The sequence below is a fragment of the Vulpes lagopus genome, chromosome 8 (assembly GCF_018345385.1).
Source record: "Vulpes lagopus strain Blue_001 chromosome 8, ASM1834538v1, whole genome shotgun sequence".
NCBI lineage: Eukaryota > Metazoa > Chordata > Mammalia > Carnivora > Canidae > Vulpes > Vulpes lagopus.
Window position 1 is genome coordinate 46,342,415 of NC_054831.1, and position 22,729 is coordinate 46,365,143.

A 22,729-nucleotide genomic window follows, 5' to 3' on the forward strand; every position below is an offset into this window, starting at 1 on the left:
TAAACTTTGTTTTAGAAAAAGGCCTTTCATGGATGTGCACTGATAATCTCATCCGGCGCTCAGCCCAGCATAGGTGCTCCTGGACCAAATGTAGAACATTCTCCGTCTGTGGAGCAGAGTGCAGTGCCCGAGGCAGAGAAAGCAGAACTGATTGTGGTTTGCTTTTACTGCATTACATCCTTTGCAAGATTTTCATATTTGAAAGAAAAAGGCTCTTTTGATAGATAACAATTTGCACTTGAGGTATGCTTTTATACTACAAAGCACCCTGCTCTAAAAAGAAGTTTCAGGAAATGAGACTCGTGGAAGTAATTTATAGCAGACTCAGAATACTGAGAGAAGTATTTTGTGTTTAACTGCCTGTTCTGCCACCTGTTAGCTGTGACACCTTGGACAACTAATCTCATAGAGTTTCAAGGTCCTCCTTATCTCTGAAACTGGGGGTTTGTTTATTCCATAAATCTTTGAGCCAGCTCTGTGTAAAGCATTATGGAAAACACGAAGAATTAGATATGGATCCCACTTGGAAGAAAGCTAACGTAGAGAAATTTCGTCTTTCCTCCTATTCATTGAGGGCCTGTTACAAAGTTCCGACTGCTCTGGGCTCTGAAAACACAAGCATGAGCACCACAGTGAATGGCCCTCAGGAGGTCACACTCCAGTTAGGAACATTGACAAGTAAACATCAGTCACAGCAAATGCCGATAGATGCTCTGATCCATGCGTTCAACAGGTAGTTACTGAATGTTCTGGGTGCTGTTTTATCTGTTTGGAGTGAAACAGACAAAGATCCCTGCCCTCATACAGCTTACTTTTGATCAAAGGGAAACAGACTGTAAAGTAGAAAATAAAGAAGTAAAATGTGTAACATGTTATAAAATAATCAATACTACGGAAGAAAGTAGTGAAAGATAAGGGGATCGGGAATACAGGGTAGAAAGTCAGGATCCCCTCATCGTGAAAGTAATATTTGCTTTAGACTGGAAGGAGATGAGAGAGTGAACCAAATGGCTGTCTTGTGGAAAGACTTTCTGCAGCAGAAGGACCATCTGGAGCAAATGCCCCATGGCAGGGATCTGCTTCCCAAGGAAGCCATGGAGCTAGGGTAGAGAGCATTGGGGGCACCTAGTAGAAGACTGAGCAGCAATGAGACCAGGTCACATACGGCCTGAAAGGCCATGGTAAACACTTTGCATCTTTGCTCTGAGTGAAATAGAGAGTTGTCATAGTGCTTTGAGCAGAAGCAAGCCATGATCTTCCATTTTGAAGAGATCATTCTGGCTGCAGTGCTAGGAATGAACTGTTGAGGCACAGTGTAGGCAGGCATGAATCTGTTAGCAGGTTTTGTGAGAGGTGACGGGGGCTTGGACCAGGGTGGTAGCAGTGCAGGTAGTAAGAAGCTAATCAATGAATAATACTCAGCCATCAAAAAGAATGAAATTCTGCCATTTACAAGGACGTGGTTGGAACTAGAGGGCATCATGCTAAGCACAATAAGACAGAAAGACAAATATCATATGATTTCACTCACATGGAATTTAAGAAACAAAACAGATGAACATAGGGGAAGGGGAGGAAAAATAAAAGAAGATAAAAACAGAAAGGCAACATGTAAGAGATTCTTAACTCTAGGGAACACACTGGAGGTTGCTGGAAGGGAAGTGGGAGGGGGAATGAGGTAACTGGGTGATGGGCATGAAGGAGGGCACCTGATGTGATGAGCACTGGATGTTATATGCAATTGATGAATCACTAAATTCTACCCCTGAAACTAATAATACATTATTATGTTAGCAAAGTTGAACTTAAGTAATGTTTTTTTAAAGAGAGAGAAAAAATAATAAAGTTCCAACCAATAAACAGTCTTTCTCTGCTGCTTCCTAGCTGTAATCATTTTCCCTCCGATTCTCTGTCTTATAGAGGCAAGTAAATGGTAGGGGAAACATTTGTAGAGTGGTGATGGATAGAGCAGCAGAGATGCATCATTATATTTAGTAACTTCTGCTAGAAATGTAATAAGGACCTTTAGTGCCTATGGTCAGCTTACAGTTGGAGGAGGAAAAGCCCAACTTGACATGTTTCCCTTCTACTAGACTGTGATCTTTGTGAGGACATGGAATCCTTATTCATCTGAATATCCTCCAAGGCTAGTTTCTAGCATAGGGTGGATGGTCAGTACTTTGGAGCTTGAGAGAGATGAGAGTATTTTCACATTGTTTATTTGCATTTCAAGGGAACATACTAAAAAAAAAACAAAAACAAAAACCAAGGGGACATACTCCTGGAGATGAGAGCTTTTGTCTTGTTTGTCATATTATCTCTGGGGCCTAGAGTAACTCTCTGGCACATAACAGATGTTCTGTATTGAATGAATGAGGGATGAATGAATGAGTGAATGAGGCTGTTTGAAATCCTCTTCTCATAGATGTGTTTATATTTCACTTCCTTATTGTGGTCCTTAATTGTCCACAAACTCAAAGAAGCCTTCTCTGACCACCTACTCCAAAATGGCAGTCCACTTCCCATCCATCCATACTCTTTAACTTTCTTTTCTACCTTTCTCTTTTCTTTAGCACTTACCACCTTCTGTATCTTACTATCTGGGGCTGTATCGATCTCCCCCCACTACAATGCTGAAAAGCAGGGATTTTGGTTTCTTTTATTTACTGCTCTAATCCTAAAATCTAGAATAATGTCAGTGCATAGCAGATGGTCCGTCAATATTCACTGACTGAGTACATGAGCTTCTTTCCCATTCCTGACATTTCTTGTTACCAACACATCTTTCCCATTGCTTAATTAATTAACCAATAATATTTATTAAATATTTAGTATCTAATACTAGGTTAGGAGCTATGAAAAATGGAAGAGGGCAGCCCGCGTGGCTCAGCGGTTTAGCACCACCTTCAGCCCAGGGTGTGATCCTGGAGACCCAGGGTCCAGTCCCACATCAGGCTCCCAGCATGGAACCTGCTTCTCCCTCTGCCTGTGTCTCTGCCTCTCTCCCTCTCTCTCTCTCTCTCTGCCTCTCATGAATAAATAAATAAAATCTTAAAAAAAAAAGAAAAATGGAAGATATGTTCCCTATCTTAGAAACGCTTACATTCTAATTGAGGATACAGTATTGCAGGTTTGAAACAAGTGCTAATTGGTAATAACCCCATTTGTTTGTATAGCACTTCCCGGTTTATATACAAATCGATTTTCACAAGTAAATGTGTATACATTATCTTGCTCCATTAAACAGGAGGGTACTGATTTCAAGTGCCATAGAAATTCATAGAAGAATTCATAGAGTGTGACCTGGAGAACTCAGGAAGCAAACATTGAACTTGAGTAAGAAGGATGGCTAAGACCTGAAAAAGAAGCAGGAGGATGAAATACTTTCAAATAAGGAGAAAGGAGCAACAGAGGCTCAAAGGTTGTACTGGCTGCTCTGTGCCTGGGCTGTGAATTGTCTGTGCTACTTGGAGCCAAGGATGTATATCCTGAAGTCTGAGGAACTAGTGGGGTAGGGTGGGGTCAAGATTTGTAAAAGGCCTTAGGAGTCAGGTGAAGTTTACCCTAATGTGTTTTGCTGAGAGGAACCCTCAAAGATGTGAACTAGATGATGACAATAGGAGCATGATGGTTTCAGAAGTCTGTCCCCCCCCTCCCCCCCCCACCGAGCAGGATGTGTGCAAGCCGGGTTGGATTAGAGAAAGGGTTGAGGTCTATTGCAGTTGCCCATGTGGAAAGCAATAAGAGCTAAGACCAGAGTGAGGCCAGTGGGAATGGAGCTATATTCCTTTATTATACATCCAGTAAGCAATCAAGGAATAGAATAATTTAAGCCCCCTACAGAAGAAGGAACGCTATGATTTCTGACTGTATGCAACTCTCTTCAGAGAATTTTTTCAATATCAGAAGCAGAATTTTGAGGCAATAGGAGAAAAGGCTTGGAAATATTCTTACTCTAGTCAAGAAGAGGAGATGGAAATTCAGTATTCTTAAATAAAAAGATTTCAGGAGAAATAAATATTTTTTCCTCAGAGTTAATTCCACTGGCCTGGTTTCCTTTTTCATAAGTTCAGCGATGCTTTATCCTAAACCTGCTGGAGAAAGAATTCTCTAGCATCTAATACCCATGGGACAATATGGAAATTAGAATTAGGTAACTATTATCCATCTAAGAGATATCCTCTCTGGTTTAAATCTCACTCTTTATTTCCTTCCTCCCAGATCCCCAGGGTAGAATTATGGATTGGGAATTGGTTTACCTAGGCTTAACGCAATTGCTTCTACTTTTAGATATGGAAGTAGAGGGTAAAGAGAGCTATTAAGACCATTATAACCCTAATAGCTTGGGAATCAAGTATTTCCTGATATTTTTCCATTGTAAGTATTTGCAATAAAATCTTGTTTCAGAAAAAAAAAAAAATCTTGCTTCAGAGCCCAAAATGGGATTGCATAAGAAAACATAGTTCTGTAAAGAACAAATAAGCAGGTAGCATGTATTTAGTAACAGATTGATACTATTTAGAGTACAGTTCAGTCTCAGTGTCAGGCTTTAGCTTTACATAGCTCTTTATGCTTCCATGATGGGATATCTAAAATTCGATTATCAGGTATACATTTGATTCAAAACCAGGACTGGCTTTTATATGTTCTAAGTGGATTTTCTTTTCTCTCTGCACAGTGACTAGCAAGACAGACAATCCATGAGACATTCATTATCTGTTGAATCTACTCCTTACTGTTTCTTTGTCATTTAATTTTATGACCCCTCCCAAAAAATCCTGAGGCAAAATTATTTAAACAATTAATTATTAATTGATTCACTCTGCTGTCTCTCATACAGAATAGGACAGAATAAATAACTATTGACTTAGAGATTTTTTTCAATTGAATTAAAGTTTGTTATAAACAACTAATTTTTTAAACTGAGATGAAATAAATACTGAGAAAAATATATAAAATGTTGAAATTGAGACAAAAGAAATAGAGACTTAAAAGCCTTAAAGAAATTTAAATGGTGTAAAATCTTCCATCTCCAAGCTATCTAAGGCCATATTCTCAAATTTTCAAGAGATATAAAGTCATTTCTTAGGAAGTGGTGGGAAAAAACATGGCAAGCTATCCATGAGGCTAATGTGATCTTGATTCCAGAAGTTGTTAAAGGGAGAAAAAAAGGATAAAGAAATAGGGCCATTACATGTATAGGTATAAATACAAAAATTCTAAGTAAAATATTTAACAACCCATTTAATTATATATGTAAATTAGTATTGATTAATATTGATGTAGCACATATATACACACTCATATTCATTTAAGATTAGAAAAAAGACAGATGCTTCATATCATAACACTATTGTTTAATGTCATCATCAAAGTTGAGAACAATTCTATGAAGAAAAAATAAAGAAGTTACAGTTATAACTAATAAGACTTGCCAGAAGCAAAATCAGCTTGAAGAAATCAGTGTTTTTTTTTTACATCATCAGTAACCATATATGAAACATAATTTTGGAAATGTTATAATTGCAACAAAACTTACAGACAGTCAGGGTCTGTAACCAAGAATTCTCACATCCTTTATGGAGAAAATATTAATTTTTAACTCTAATAAAATACATACAGAAAATCAATATAAGTAAAGAGATATTCTGGGACTCTGGATGGGAAAACTTAATACCAATTTTCCCAAATAAATCCAAAAATTTATTGAACCCCAATCACAATTATTTTGATGTATCTATGTGCATTTATTGTAAAAGTTATAGGGAAGAATAAGGATAAGAAATAGCTGCAGTGACTGAAAAAGAAGAATACATCCACCATATATAAAGATATATGAGAAATAAAGATAATTAGGGTAAATTTGGGTAACAAATGAAATAAAAAGAGTGGAAACACCTGGAGACTCACACATATCCAGATGGATGAATGGATGGATAAATGGATGAATTATGAATAGATAGATAGATAGATAGATAGATAGATAGATAGAGAAAAGGGAAAGGAAAGGAGGAAACAGGGAGGGAATAAAGACAAAAAGAAAGAGGGACCTTGCAACCCTTTTATTCTAATATGTTGGTTGCTGATTGTATTGTTTTTTCTAGGTAGATTATCATATCTGTAAACACTAGCAATTTCATATCTTTGTTTCAGATATACACACGCTAAAGGTGGCATCATATACCACTGAGGAACGTTGTATTTGTTTAATAGATGGTATTAGAAAAATCGACTATATAAACAAAAACAATACTAAATCCCTATTTAATACCACTTACACAAGTAAAAGTAGACTCTAGATGGATTAAAGATCAATATATGAAAAGTAAAGCCATAAATATAAACCTAATACATCAAAATTATAGAAAGTCATCTTTGTAATTTCAAAACAAAATCCCAAGAGTATAAAAAATAAAGAGAAAAAATATCTGATTCGCTCAAAATTAGGAATTTCTGTTCAACAAAGAACAACATGGATAAAAAGTTCATAGACACATGACATTTGGAAGAATGCATTTGCAATGTTTAAAACCAACAAGGAACTATTACCTAAAACATACAAAGAACTTTTGCAAAGTAACAGCATAAAGACAGGATGTAAACAAGAAATTTACAGAGGAGGAAACCCAAAAGGCCGTATTTTAAAAGATATCAAATTCCTTATTAATCAGAGGAAGACAAATTAAAACAATGAGGTATTGTTTCATACCTATTACACTGGCTAAATTAGAAACCTGGGTAATACTAAGAGTTGATGAGGATGTGAACACATAGAACCCTATGCACTGCTGGGGGAGTGGAGACAGGGGCAGCCATCCTGAAGAGCATCTGGGCACTAATTACTGCTGAGTCATTGTTTGTACACATCCACTACAGTGCCCTACTCCAGTTTATAAGTCCCAAAGAAATTCTCACAAAGATCCAAAAAGAGATTCAAAAGAAGACACTTATCACAGCATTCTGTCATAGGGAGTTAGAGGCAGTCTAGAGCTCACTGCTGGGGGCAGCTCTGTGTGGTTAGTAGAAGCAATGGACTTCCTATACACACAGCGACGTAGGCTGATCTTCAAAAGCAATGCTAGGTGGAAAAAGTAAGAAACTAAATGAAATCTATAACTATACCATTTTTATGAATCAAAAATACATACACAAATAATAAGTGATGTTTTATGAAAACAGATGCAAACAAAAGGAGAAACATCAACCACATTACAGATGTTGCCTCTGGTAGGGGAGGGAAATGAAAGTAGAGGATGGAGATAGAGATAACAAATCCATTTTTAAATTCAAATTAGTCAAAAATCATGATTCCCTCCACCTCTCACACCTGCATTAGGCATTTTATTCAATAATCATTTCACTCTAACAGAGTAATAGTAAATTTCATCAATCCTTTCCAAATATGTGTAGTGATATCAATAAGATTTATTTGAAATGATTGCTGCTTAACTGACTATGTGATGATGTTGGTAAAATCCTCCTTTATTTTTTTAAAGATTTATTTATTTATTTTAGAAAAGGGAGAGAGGGAGCAAAAGCATTCTTGCACAAATAGGGGGAGGGGCAAAGGAATAGAATCTTCAAGCAGACTCCGCTTCAGCAGGGAGCGTCTCCCAGGGCTGGAACCCAGGACCCATGAGATCATGCCCTGAACTGAAACCAAACTTACTGAGCCCCACTTACTGAGCCACCAGGCACCCCTAAAAATCTTTATGTAATATATCTGATTTCGCTACTATTTTGAATTCCCATGAATACATTTGGACAGTAGGTACTCCATAGTCTTTTGGTTTTTATCCCTTATTGTACAAGGCACTGAAAAATATTAAATAACTAGGCTGACTTTTTTATTAACTAGTTACACTGCACTTACAGAATCATTTATACACATCGACCAAACCAACATTATTGACATAACCAATACAGAATTTTTAATCTTCTTCCCTGTATTCTGATCTGAACTATTATGTCAATACCACTAAGATACAGAATATATAAATTCTTTTTCATTTTGGTACAGAAACTATCCTTTAATAAAGTCTAATTGTTTATATTTCTGAATGAGAAACAGTCACAATAATTGGTATAAGTAAAATACCAAAACTTTTGAAAGAAAGAAATTAAGAAGAGGTTGAGGGGAATAAAATAACTAGTAAAATGTGATCACAGGAAAAGTTAAAAAGTATTCAGATATTTTATAGATTAAAAAAATTAAATGGAATTCTCGGAGAGCTAATTTTAGAATTATTTATTAATTAAGTGAATTCCAAATTGGTGTCAACACCTTAGAAATAAGGGTCATGAAGTCAGAGAATGACTTCATTCACATATCTAGTTACAGCTGTAATTTAGAAAATTGTTTAATATGGCTACACTTAGTTGAAATTTAAGAAGCTAGGTCTACAGCTTTTGTTCATGTTGCTGAAATCAGTGTGCTCTTAAAATCAATAAGAAATTGATGACAAGTGGATATGGTAAGTGAGAGGCATAGAGAACCATACAGTGATTGGCACTGCTCATGTCAGGTATGAACAGAACCCTGTGCCTACAAGTCAGGATACCTCCAGGAAGCTTATGATGACTTCTTAGGAAATGAAAAGGCCTTCTTTTTTTTTCTCTCTCTTTATGAAAGCTTAGTAAGCTCATTGACTATTAGTAATTTGCATTCATTTCCTACTAGCTAGCAAACATCTGAAATTGCCCAGTGATTCCTAGACTATATAAAAGCAAGAATTCATTTGTAGCCAAAAGAAGGCATCCCCTTTTAGTAGTGTTAGAGGCAAATTTGAAGATGTGAGGCAGGAAAATAAGCATATATCAAAGTTTCTAATGAAATGGTTTTGTTTTAAACTAATGTTTAAAAATGAGAAATGAAGGGGCACCTGGGTGGCTCAGTCAGTTAAGCATCTGCTTGGGCTCAGGTCATGATCTCAGGGTTCTGGGATCCAGCCCTGCATGGGGCTCCCTGCTCAGCCGGGAGTCTGCTTCTCCCTCTTCCTCTGTGCCTTCTCCCGCTCATGCTCTCTCTCTCTCTCTCTCAAAGAAACAGATAAAATCTTTTATAAGAAATAGAAAAATGAAATTTTTGTAAAATTAAGACAAGTACTTCAAATTATTTTTCTTTTAAACATGTTTTTTTTAAGAAATCTATTTAATTTTTAAAAACATATGCCATACATAATGGAGCCACAAGAAAGCTAAGCATTTTAGAGCGAGTAAATTTTCATTCAGGCCTGTGTTTTTAATAAAGTCTAATTGTTTTATTATTTTGCCATTTCTAGGAACAAGATATCTAATACATAGATTAAAATATAGTAATGCAAAGAGCATAATATTTGTACTTCTTTGTACAGAATATTTCAAAGTAAGAAAAAGAGAGATTTGCTAAGTTTGTATGGTCTCTTATTTCTTTTTTAACTCCTTGCAGGCCCTGGAAAGTGAATTTGTTTCTTGCCAACTGCATCAGTGGATTGACCTTATATTTGGCTACAAACAGCGAGGACCAGAAGCAGTCCGTGCTCTGAATGTTTTTCATTACTTAACCTATGAGGGCTCTGTCAACCTGGATAGTATCACTGATCCTGTGCTCAGGGAGGTAGGTGTTAAGTCCCATATTATTCCAAAAATTTCTGTCATCTCTGAGACACAAATTTGGCTTTCCATCTCTTTCTGTATAAATTTCTTTTCAGCATAAATTTTTATAAAACATGAATCTCAGGTTTTTAACAAATGTTGGGAAATGAATGTTATATCTCAAAACCAAGACCACTGTGTTCTTTTTTGAATTGTAGACACAGATAATGCACTTCAGTATCCTTCATTTACTTGTTTTATTTCAGCATCTTCATTAAAATGCTTAATGCCCTGTGTGTGTTATTAATGAAAACCTAGTTGAATATTTGAATAAGAATCATTCACATTAAAATAAGCTGCCAGTATGTATTTTCTTAATAAATGCAAAATTACAGACTTCTAGACAGAATGCTCAAAAAATGCATTGATAAAATAGTTGAGCATATAGTATTTTATTCCAGAATGTTCTCCAAAACACATCAATAAAATAGATGAGTGTAGAGTATTTTTATTCCTGTACATTCTTATCCTGAAAGTTTATAGCTAACAGTTGGGAATTATATGCTCTAGTATGTGCATAAGTATTTTTAGTGAAAGTATTCATATAAAATATTATTTAAATCACCTCCACACTACACAAAATGACTTCAGATAGGTGAAAGAGTAAAGGAGCAACAGCTGCTGGGTGAGCGTTGCTGCCAGAAAGCCACATCCCAGCCTCCATTCCGCCCAATAGTGGCCATCTGCTGTGTGCAAAACAAGCAATCATGGCTACATTTCCCATCAGTGGAATGCTTGTTTTATTTTTTTTACTTTTAATTTTAGAGGTGGAAAACTTGTAGATTTGGGAAATAGAGCTCTCTAAGAAAAATTTGCTTCCATAAAGTTATTTCTTCAATACCTCTACCAAAACTGGCTCCATTTGTATGGCTTCAAGCAGAGAAGAGGAGAGGGAAGAGGCTCGTGATTGGTGCTCTTGGACCCTTAGGGCTAAATATTCAGAGAACACATTGTAAAAATGTTATAAGGTACAAGGTTATATCACGTTGTATGTGGGAAGAAATGAATTAGTGCTTGAAGGTGGGAGAAGGGAATAAAGACAGAGAATGAATGAGCAAGAGAAGCCAGATATTAGGAAATTCTGTGGTGAAAGAAGGGGATTTTCTCTGCAAACCATTATACTCCCCTGATTTCTTACTCCCTGTAATCAAATTATTTTATAGGAGGTAATTCTGAGCTTACTTATTTTTTCACATTAACATCTTTGCCCAGTTCTGTAAACACCTTAAAAATTATATTCTTCTTTTAGAACCAATACCTGTAGAATCAGAAAAATATAATTGGAGTAGTGTATCCTTTTATTCCAAGACCATCTCCAAGTTGATCTTTTATTTTTAAATGCCATAAACCTTTTTCCTCCTGAATTATCTTATCATACATTTTATCCATTATAGAGATCTGTCCAAGTTAATCCTATCAAGCAAAATAAACTATTTTAAGCATATTGAATGTAACAAAAGTGCATGACAGCATTAAAATTGACAGAAAAATAGCAGATTTTTCATATTTAAATGAAAGTAAAAAGAGAGAGTAAGTAAAATGATAAGTGGGAATAAAAAACGGAATTAGAATTGTAACTTTCTTTATGTGGACATAGTATTTATTATTTGAATTCTATAAAAATACCAGCTTCTATTAAAAAATCACACTGTTGCTTTGGACAGTATGTGTGTGGAGGGACTATGTATGGGCCTTAATCATCAAATTATAGGACTTTCCTGACCCCAAAACTCTGACATCAGTTCTCAAGAATACTTGCTAAGGGAGCACATACCTAGAACACTGTTACCTTCCTTCCCCCAGCCAGCAGAGGCCCAACCATACACCAGCAGAGAGAGAAATTTGCTCTGACCCTGTGGACCTGCATCCATTCAAGACTGCTCAGGAAGATACTTTATCTCCTTAAGACCACTAAGGGAACTGCTTATTATGTCGTAGCCATAGCAGATTAATGATATCAAGGGCTATGAGTTAGCTGTTCTTCTCCTCACTCCCCACCCCTATCTCCTCTATTCCACAAAACCTAATATAATCCCAAAAATGTACTACAGTATCGTTTAAGAACCTGCAACAGATGAGAACCCCCCTAAAATCTGTGAGCTCTTTGTGAACTGTCTAATGCTGGCCAAGACACTTGATCTCCCTCTTCGATTGCTGTCTTCACAAAGGAGGAATAATACATGACAATGTTTGCCAACCTGAAAAGCACTTAACATCTATGGTAACCCAAAGAACTCTGTAGCTAAGGGGAATGAAGTGCAGTATATTCCTTATTTGGTAGCCATTTATATCCCCTTACATATACATTTCCCCTGTGAGGAGGGCCCTCTGGGAGGCACCACATCTTTTATGAAAACATCAATGTTGAGATCCCAGCAGTCTGCACCATGATACCATGCCTTGAGAAAGTTAATACCTACCTAAATGGTTGGACATAAACTCTTGGGAAAGGCAGTGTTCAAAACATTAACCCTCTTACCAGTTTGGTGCATTTCTTTTATTCGATAATGTTGGTCTTTGTATTTTTTAAATACTACATTACATTTCACATAAATAAAACCAAAGGAAGGCTGTGGTTATCTTATACTAAAGTCCAACTGGCCTAAGGGAGATAATTTTTTTGATGCTTAAATTAAACATGGATTTAGGGGATGCCTGGGTGGCTCGACGGTTTAGCGCCTGCTTTCTGCCCAGGGCATGATCCTGGAGACCTGGGATCAAGTCCCGCATCGGACTCCCTGCAGGGAGCCTGCTTCTCCCTCTGCCTGTGTTGTGTCTCTGCCTCTCTCTCTCTGTCTCTCATGAATAAATAAATAAAATTTTTAAAAAATTTTTTAAAAAAATAAACACTGATTTAAATAATAAATATTTAATATATGAATATTGATATATATCCCTTTTGTAAAATCTATCTATCTATATATATAAACACAACACATATCCCACAATCTGCCTATAACTTTGAATTTTGAATGTTAGTGCTAAAATTTGAGAAATGGCTTAAGGTTATTGATTCATTCTTCCTTGACAGGTGAAATCATGAAGCAGCACTAACCACAGCAATTATGGCATTAAAATGTCAAGAAATTAGAGGTCAGAATAACAGATAATTTTCTTCTCTATGTCAGATTTAAAATTGACATTCTTTGACAGCTTAGGATCTTTGCCTGAGAAAAATATGACAGCTTAACTTATTTTATACTTGTAAAGCAGTAACTGATAATAAACTTTATCATGACAGCCTCTGGGCAGAAACATGACAGAACAGTTCTGGTACAAAGCTCTTCTTAGTATGTAAACACTAGATCTGTTGGATATTAGATATTATTTAAATTGTCTTAAGTCTTGGCTTATATCATAATCTTCTAGACACATTATTTCATAGATGAGCTCAACTGACTATTTGAACAGTAATTTTAAGCCTAGTAATGAATATTCTTTCTTACCATTTTTACATATTAATAAAAATGATGTTATTTGCTTTGTTTCTTTACTTACCAAATGATGGCTGAGAAACTCCATCCTCTGACCTGCTGAGGAAATAGAATATTCTAGTTGGTAATTATCTGGTCCCATGGTATTCTAACTCCTGTCCACTCAAGTGTAGTTCATAGTCCAACAGTATCCCCATCACCTGGGAACTTGTGAGAACTTCAGATTCTCAGGCCTTCCCAACTTACTAAATCAGAACATGCACTTAAGGAGATTCCGTGACTTGTCTGAGCCATTGAAGTTTAAGAAGCACTGTCTACTAAAGGCATATAAAAGATCTGGAAAGCTTTTCTCCAATTCCTGTAAAGGTAGAAAGAATTGTGTGATGAACTGCCATGTACCTCTCACCTAGTCTCAGATTTTTAACTCTAATTTCTACTATATCCCCAACCCCTCAACTATTTTCAAACACACCTACCCTATTCATCTAACCCTGTCTAACTCCCTATCCACTGTCCCATTTCCCATCCCATGGGCATCTCAGGACATCCAGGCATTAGAGTTCAAGGCAGGTTTATTTTGAAAAACAAAAACGGAAAAAAAAAGGAAAACAAAAACAGAAACCTTTCCAGGCATTTCACATACATCCCCATACATTAACCATACATTAATGGTTAAAAACCATTAATCTAGGCTCTTATTAAATGATTTTTCCAAAGGCACAATCTATGTAGCGTCCAAGTCAGATTTAGGTGAGGTCTTCTGGTTCTCAAGTCAGGGTTACTTTAGTTCCATTACATTCTAGGAATTTATAAAGAACAGTATTTACTAATACTTACTAGTTTTAGGGATGACATTCTTCTTACTTTCAAAATGATTCTTAAAAATGAGGGACACCTGATGTGTATTCCCATTTTACTAATTTAACTTGTAAGGTTTTTCTATTTTGTTTGTACTTTTGAATTTCTTAAAACTCTTGACTCTGTAAAACTTCCAGGAATTATGCAGGAAATTTTAAGATGGCTCTGAGAAATCTTTCTCAGTGCAGTGCCTGGGTGGCTCAGTTGGTTAAGCGTCTGACTCTTGATTTCAGCTCAGGTCATGATCACAGGGTTGTATGATCCAGGCACATGTCAGGCTCAGCGCTGGTTGTGGAGTCTGGTTAAGATTCTCTCTCTCTTTCTGACCCTCCACTCACTTGCACTCTTTCTCAAAAGAAAAAAAGAAATCTTTCTCAGCCATTTTGTTCATTGTTTATTCTAACCACTTCCCAGGAAAACATAAGTCTTATCAGTCTTCAAGAGTTCCAAAGGCACTGGGGGATTATGCCATAGCCAATAGTTGTTAGAGATTACAAATTAAATGTCACAGATTTTTTTTCTTTACTATACTCTTATAATGAGTGAAAAACATTTCATTCTAAAACTGTTCTGAAATTCATCACTCTTAGAATCATGGATATAATTACTCAAGCCTGTCTGCCTTAGAGTATGATTATATGGCATGCAGTAGGCAATAAAAGATGATAGAAAGTTGGGAACCAGATAATAGGTTTTATCATAGCCAGTCATTACAATTTGAGTAATATTAAGTGAGTCACTTAACTTTTATATACCCTCGTACATAAAATGATAACAGAATTGATACCTAACTCATAGGTCTGATTTGAGAAACATGTGATAAAAGATGGGAAGGTACTTTGTAAACCATAAAGCACTACACAGACATTGGTTATTATTATTATCAAAGAGCATAATTAAATGAAGTATCTTGGAAGAACTTTTGTTTTAATAATTCATTTCTCTATATCACATGTACATATGATGTATACACATACCATATGTACATATGATATATACACATACCATATATACATCATATGTACAGTCAACACTGCCAAACTGAAAAAGGACTTAAACGATTTCTCTTCCACAGTGAGAGGTATAAACACAAGCCTAACATAAAAGGCTGTTTTTCTGTGCAAACTATTAGAACATTTGGGCCATGCAATATTTATTTATTTGTGCATATATACACATTCATCTATGCTGGAAATATTAAAACAGTAAATACTAAATTATAATACTGCAAAAGTGTAGTATTTTTTTAAAAACATTTTATTTATCCATGAGAGACACAGAGAGAGGCAGAGACATAGACAGAGGGAGAAGCATGCTCCCCATGGGAAGCCCAGTGTGGCACTTGATCTCAGGACCCCAGGATCTCACCCTGAGGTGAAGGCAGCCGCTCAACTACTGAGCCACCCAGGCATCCCCAAAAGTATGGTATTTGTAGTCTGATTTTTTTTACTACTATTTCTTGGTCTTCTTAGATTATATTTTCTTCACTTATCTCTTTCTTTGATATGACAGGGATACCAAAACATTTCTTTGGATCTGCTATAGTGAGAATATGCCCAAAAGAAGTAGAATAAATTCCTTCAGTTTTCACTTTATTTTTTTTATTTTTTTATTTTTTTGCTGAACCATTCCTGCTACTACAGAAACCTGACATGATAAGGCTGTCAAGAACCAACAAGACAGATGTGTCTTTATCCAAAACAGCTGCAATGCTGGCTTTCCTAAAAGATGAACTCATAAAATTTATAAGGAAAAAATTAATCCACTTTTCCTCCTATGGTGTAAATGAAGGTATTTGTAGTGACAGCAGTGATGGCCTTTGGTCATTGCTTATTCTTTCTGTGAGTTTATTATCCCTTGTCTTTTCCTTCCCCCATTTCTGACTCATTTCTTCTATCTGACAAAACATACCAACACCCCACTTGTGGATCGCTTGAGTAGGTTGTAGCACACTGTTGTCCATTTACAAGGGCCATGATGCCTAATTGTCTTCATATGGGAAATGTTCAGGGTTTTTCTCCTGGGCATTTATTCTGAGACATGAATTGCAACAAATGATCAACAAAATGGCTGATAAAGATTTCTTAAAACCATTTTAACGTTTAAAATGTTAGCAAATTCAAAAGCTGAATTAAAATTGAAAGGAAAATAATAAAAGAGAAAGAAAACCCCTACATTTGAAATTATGGGAGTGGAAACACACATTAGGTTTTCTTTTAAGCTTAAAGAATCATTTGGGGAGCAAGAAGAATATTATGATCCCTAAAACTAACAAGAGTATAGATTCAGCTGTGTCTGTGATGTGTTCCTCATCCCCAGCGATAAGGCTTGCATTGCAAAGAATCAGTGAATAAAGTTTCTATATAGAAATTAGTATCAAGAAAATTAATGACACACATTTAATTTTGATTAGTGAATAAATCTTTAATTTAGGTTTATCTTTTCTCCCTATAATTACTGCAGTCCTTAGCTGGTCCATGGTCATCAATCGTCCACTAGAAAAGCATAAATAATGCAGCTAGTCAAAGTGGAATGTGTGTCATTTATGTGAGATGTGTTTTTTCTCGTCTTTGTGTTATTTTTATTGCATACTGTTGAGAAGTGCTAATTATTGATTTTCAGAAATTAACAGCACATGCTTTCACAAGCCTCCAAAGTCATATTTTACACAAGGAAGAAGGGTGAAAATTGCAGCCTGCTGTTTGTAGTAGAAATAGCTAGAAGGGATTTCCTTATCTTCTGTTAACATAGATTTCAGTTATATTACACAGTTGTTACCTTAGCATAAATTAACAATTATTCAAAACATATTGCATGCTTCAATTTGTTGAAGTAGATATTACTCAATCTAAATACCTAAGCATTTCAGTTAGATGTGAAGAGCTCATTTTTAAAGGTTTTAAACATATTGATAATGAACCTATTTAAAGCCATTTGAAATCTCAATATAGTATATCTAGATTACTGTTTCCCATTTATGTCAAAATCAAAGAAGAGCACTTTGTTCTGCCAAATACATGCAATACTATTTTTAGTTTGAATTTAGCCTAATAAAAGTGTATAATTTCTTTTTTGTAATGTTTATACCACCACCTGATAAACCTTTGTCTTGATGTCATTCCATTTCCAAGCAAATCTTTTCAGCTTTTGTTATTTTCATTATTTTCTTTCCAAGATCAGACACTCCAAGTGAACTTATTTTGTATGGTGATAAAAGGTCATCACCAGTACTACTACTTGTCTCTCGTTCCTCCTCCACCACCACCTTCCCCCAACTTCATGGCCTGAATCAATGAGCATAGAGTTTGTTTTATATAAATTTATTCAACCAGGAAGAATTTGGCAGGGTCCTTGTACTGATTCTTCTCACATTTCATTAAGCATTTCTGGGTTGACTCCTTTACCTACGTGCTATGTAATGATCAACCCAAAGTGAGCAAAGAACAAAAAACCTGAAGAGTTCTTAAGACATCATTTGCTAGGGTGCCTAGGTGGCTCAATTGGTTAAGTGGCTGACTCTTGGTTTTGGCACAGGTCATGATCTTAGGATCCTGAGACTGAGCCCCACCTCAGGCTCATGGAGTCTGCTTGAAATCCTCTCCCTCTCCCCCTGCTTGTGCTCACTCACTCTCTCTCTAAAAATAAATAAATGTATATTTTTTTAAGAGATCATCTGCTAAAACTCTTGCTTCCAGGTAGTTAATCCAGAAAATAGTGTTTTGGTTCTCTTCTTGAGGATTTATGAGCATAGATTGCAAAGAGTCTCTGTGGCCTCCCCCTCAAAAGGCTTATGATATTATTTATCCCCAAAATATTTTAAATCTTCAATAAAAATGTCTCTTACTTGTATATAATCATATTTTGGTCAGTCTTGAGAATGAAGCAAAAATTAACCATCATTTCTCTTATATACCTGAATATCAATTCTGTTTGTATCTGTCACAGCACATTACCCTCTCAAAGGAATAATGAAGGCTCCAGAAAAGATATACAAATGGCCAACAAGCACATGGAAAGATTCTTACCATCACTAGTTGTTAAGGAAATGCAAATCAAAACCACAATTGTATACCACCTCACACCTGTTAGGTTACCTACTATCAATCCAACAAACAGAAAATAGCAAGTGTTGATGAGGATGTGGAGAAATTAGAAGCCTTACGTGCTGTGGTGGGAATGCAAAGTGTCTTCTCTGCTAGGTAGATATGGGAAGACAGGATGGAGGTCCTTGAAAAATTAAAAATAAGGCTGCCATATGATCTAGCAGTTCTACTTTGGTAGATTTCAAAAGAATTAAAGGCAAGATTTTGAAGAAATATTTGTGCACCCATGCTCATAGCAGCATTATTCACAATACGCAAAGGGTCGAAGCAACCCGTGTCCATCAGCAGATTAGTGGATCCATAAAATGTGGTACATGCACATGTACATGCCATAGAATGTTATGCAGCATTAAGAAGGAAGGAACTTCTGGCATTTGCTACAACAAAAATGAACCTTGAGGACATTATGCTAAGTGAAATAAGCCAGTCAGAAAACAAATACTATATGATTCTACTTATATGAGGTACCTGGAATAGTCAAAATCATAGGGACAGAAAGTAGAAGGTTGATTTCCAGAGGATGGGGAGAATAAGTAAATGGGGAGCTGTTAATGGGTACAGAGTTTCAGTTTTGCAAGATTAAAAAGAATTGTAGAGACTGGTCATAGAACATTATGAATGTACATAACACTACTGAACTGTACACTTGGAAAATTGTTAAGGTGGTAAATTTATGTTCTATGTATTTTTACCACAATTTTTTAGCAATGTGATTGGTAATAGGACGTTTAATAATGATCCTCTTTACAAAGATATGGGCAGGATAAAGTGGATGAACAAGGGAAAGTGAAGCATCTGCAGATTAAGATCTAGGTACCACCCCAAGGCCTACACAGAGAGGGGGCCATTACTGGAAACTGCCAGGATAAGTAACCCTGGGAAAGCAGTCACCCAACAGGAGCCGTGGCCTTAGATAGAAGACTGCAGCACAGCCACTGCTGACCTGGGACCTGGCAGGGAAGGATCATACAGTAAGTTTTATCTCCCTTTCCCATCTCCTGTCCTGAGCTCTCACTGGCCGAAAAGAGTGGGAAGGTAGAGAGCAAGAGAGTACCAGTGATGCAGTCTCTGGAGGCCAGTCCTCCCAGGGGACAAGGAAGATGATCCAGCTCACTCTGTATTCCCCCTGAGTTAGTCACGACTTTAGGCAAATTTATTGAAGACATCCAGGATAGAACAGCCACTACCTGCCACATTAAAATGCATGTAATTTTCCCACCTGGGTTGACTTATATTTATTTTTAAATATAAAAATTAAGTGAGCCTGCCACCAGTGGCCCTGACCTAATGTGAAAAAAAACTTCTGGACAAAGCAGTTTTTCTCCAAAGGACACGGTGCTTGCTTTTCACATTAACTGCTCCCATTTATTTGTTAAGTCAGATATGGAATGTCATCATTATAACTCATCAGTCTGAGGAGGAAATCAGAGTCAGCAAGAGGATAATTCTCCTTTTTATTTTTTTTTTTTAGCTTTATACTAAAAGAATAAAACCAAGCACTGAGGCAGGCAAATGAACAAATCAAAATCCTCTCCCTCAATATGGTCTAACATAGTCTGATAGTTACAACAAAAGTGGTTCTTTTTTACTTGAGTTATTAAGTATTTGCTTGAATATTCTAATAATTCTGCTCATATAGACTTAGCCTTAATGCAGCTGACTGTTAAGAGGAAACATGTTTGTTCTTCTATTGTGTAGTTTCTATGAAAAACTAGAAGCAGTTGAATATAAAATAGCATTTTAATTTTTTATATAGTTTAATGTTTGTAAAGCAAGAAATAAAGTGCAGATATTATTTTCTTGATTTATTTTGCTCCTGTTTTTCTAGCATTAAAAAGTAATGCTTTATATGATCTTGTTTTATTGTAACAATAAACCAAAAGCAAAAGCATATCAGTTAAAATACAGTCTGCTGTTAAGTAATCTTTTCTTTTATCATTTCAGACTTCTCAAAATTCCAATTTTTTTTTCCTATTTGGTATAGAATTGGTAGAATTGGAGGTAGAACAGAAAGATAATATAAATCACATATATATTTTTAATTGTTGAAGTTGTATTTTCTGGTAAAAAAAGAATATCCACTTTCAAGCATTAAAATAAAATCATACTATAATGAGCTATAAAATAAGATAATAGGATCCTAAGGAAATTTTGAGGAAATCCTTTTCTGTGTTCCCAAGGAATCACTTTTGCTATTTTTGTCTTGAATTTTCTGAAAATGATCAATAATTGACTAGTAATTTCAATATAATCTGATAATTGCATTGTGGATAGCACAAGCTATCATATTTTATAAAATGCTGACTCTTCTGGAAAACAACTTTAAAAGATAGCACAGACCAAGCAAAATGGATGAAATCGGTCATTTGACAGCTTCCCGTATGTGCTTTTTCACACTGTCTTTCTCGTGGCACTTAGACCTTATGACATTTCGTCAGAAAGACAATGCTAAATTACATTTACAAAAAAGACTAGAAGTTGTAAAGATTCCAAAGGAGAGAAATGTATGTGGGTTACATTTACCTATATTGTGGAAAAGACAAAATTAACCAGAATTTTTTATCTCCTGGGTACCAGAGGAGGTGTGTGCTATCTAGCATACACTAGTTATCCAAATAGTAAATACAAGTGGAGGGAGAAAGCATGCTTATTCATCTAAATAGTAATTTCTTTCTTTTAGAGTATTTTGAATTTATTGGTGATTTGAACATCATTCTGAACAATCACTTATCCGTCGCCATATGTAGTTTTACCTCAGCTATGAAATTTTTCATATTAACAGGCATAAGCATAATGCACATAAACCACAGCATATTTACTTCCTCTTCTGAGGATTTCATCCCAGCAATATATCTGTGTTCATAAAGGAGGTAGGATATCGTGGGGGACAGATAAAAGCAACTAAGAAGAGGTACAACAGGTCAAAGGAATAAGGTACACGTCACAGCCATGGCTAATGCATATGGCCCCTTTGTGCAAATTTAAAAAGATGCCCTCATTAAAAGGATGAATAATAAAAGGTGCTCCTTCCTTTGGCATTCGAGGTAGATGCTGTCCCTCATTTGCCCCTCGACTGGGCACTTTGGGCAGGACCTAGATGATGCAGCCGTACACCTAGCCCTGACCTTTGAGTAACATAAGACTAGAGAGAGCTTGTTGAAAATAAGTGAGGACAAAAGGAGAACTCGATGAAGATGTGGGTAATTTCATAACTCAGTAGGTGGGTCCTGGAGGATTTTACAAAACGAGCCTATCAAGAGAGTGGGGAGGGGAAAAAAACAGGAAACTGTCCCTAACAGGAACTTTCCCTAAGGGGAGCTTTATAGTCCATAGAAGCAGATAAAACTGAGTTATGTGCCCTATGTGTGTATGAAATCTGAAAGTCACTGTTCAGGTTTACTTATTTTGTCCTACTAATCATAACTTAGATCACATTTTTCTTTACTTCTCTACTTACCCCGATATCCATATTTTAGAACTCCCTCCAAAGTTTAAAAAATAAAATACTTTTTTTTCTAATTTTATGACCTGCCTATTTCTTGATGGGTCTTAGCTGGGGAGAAGAACAAATGGGAACTGCTCAATATTCAACCAAATGATTTTTAGAAGAAGAAGTAAGCATCCACATAAGAATTAAAATGTAAAACTCTTAAGAAACTAACTTACTTATCTTTGCTATCTAAACAATTCCTGATGAAATAAAGTGGCATCCCTTACATGATTATTTTTTGAGATAAAGTTGAGTTTGATATGTAAGAGTTTCATCATATCGGTACCCTTAAAGATAGAATACTCTTTATAAATTAGTAAATATTTACAGCTTTGGCCCCTGCACTCTGCATTCACAAATGCTTATGCAAATAAATACACAAAATCAGTATAGTCACTTTGGAAAACAACTCAGTAGCAAAACAAAATACCCTATAACTTGGCAACCAGTACATAGGTTATGCACCCAACAAAAATGACTGCTTACCTCTTTCAAAAGATATGTGCAAGAATTTCCTAAGCAACTTTGTTCATGATAACCTGAAACTGTTGGCAGCCCAAATATCCATCGACAGAACTGATATATTTTGAGAGGTTAATACAATGGGACACTATATATAGATGATGTCATCAACAACAACAAAAAAACCATTGTTATACAGAACAGCAGGGATGAATCTCTCACAGACATGTTGATCCAAAAAAGGCAGACACTAAAGTAGGTACTGTGTGATTCTACTTATCAGAAGTTCAAGAAAAGAAAAAGTAATAGATGATAATTTCTGATGGTGTAATTTAATTATCATCAAAATCGTGATTAGCCTGGGAGAGGGTAAGGCATGGGAAAATTGCTGTGGAGGGGCAAGAAGGCAGTATCACCACATATCTATGCTCCCATGTAGGCACCACCCAGATCAAGAAGTAGAGATTTCCAGTTCCATGCCAAAGCCTTCTGTCTTGATCAGAGTGGTGGTTTAAGGGAGAAAACAGACACGTAATTAATTAAAGTGGATGGACATAAGCAGCTTTAGTCTAAGATACCACAGTCAGCGATTACAAAGGCCTAAGAGGGAATACTAAGTATAAGCAGATCCATGTTTTCATGTTATCCCACCAAAGACCATAAATAGATGGTCTTTTCCTAATTGTAAAACACCAAAGATTTTGTCAGTCACATTTGTTTTGAAAAATCTATTGTTTTAAACCTATGAC

At 35.9% G+C, this 22,729-nt stretch overlaps 1 protein-coding gene across 9 annotated transcripts in view; it reads left to right on the forward strand.

The window, feature by feature from the left end:
• Positions 1–22,729, forward strand: part of NBEA (neurobeachin) — a 664,605-nt gene that overhangs the window by 609,067 nt on the left and 32,809 nt on the right. For all 9 annotated transcript variants that reach the window (XM_041767622.1, XM_041767623.1, XM_041767626.1 and 6 more), the window contains one exon: positions 9,428–9,595. In XM_041767622.1, the coding sequence (XP_041623556.1) occupies positions 9,428–9,595 (168 nt within the window). The remainder of the gene's footprint in view (positions 1–9,427; positions 9,596–22,729) is intronic.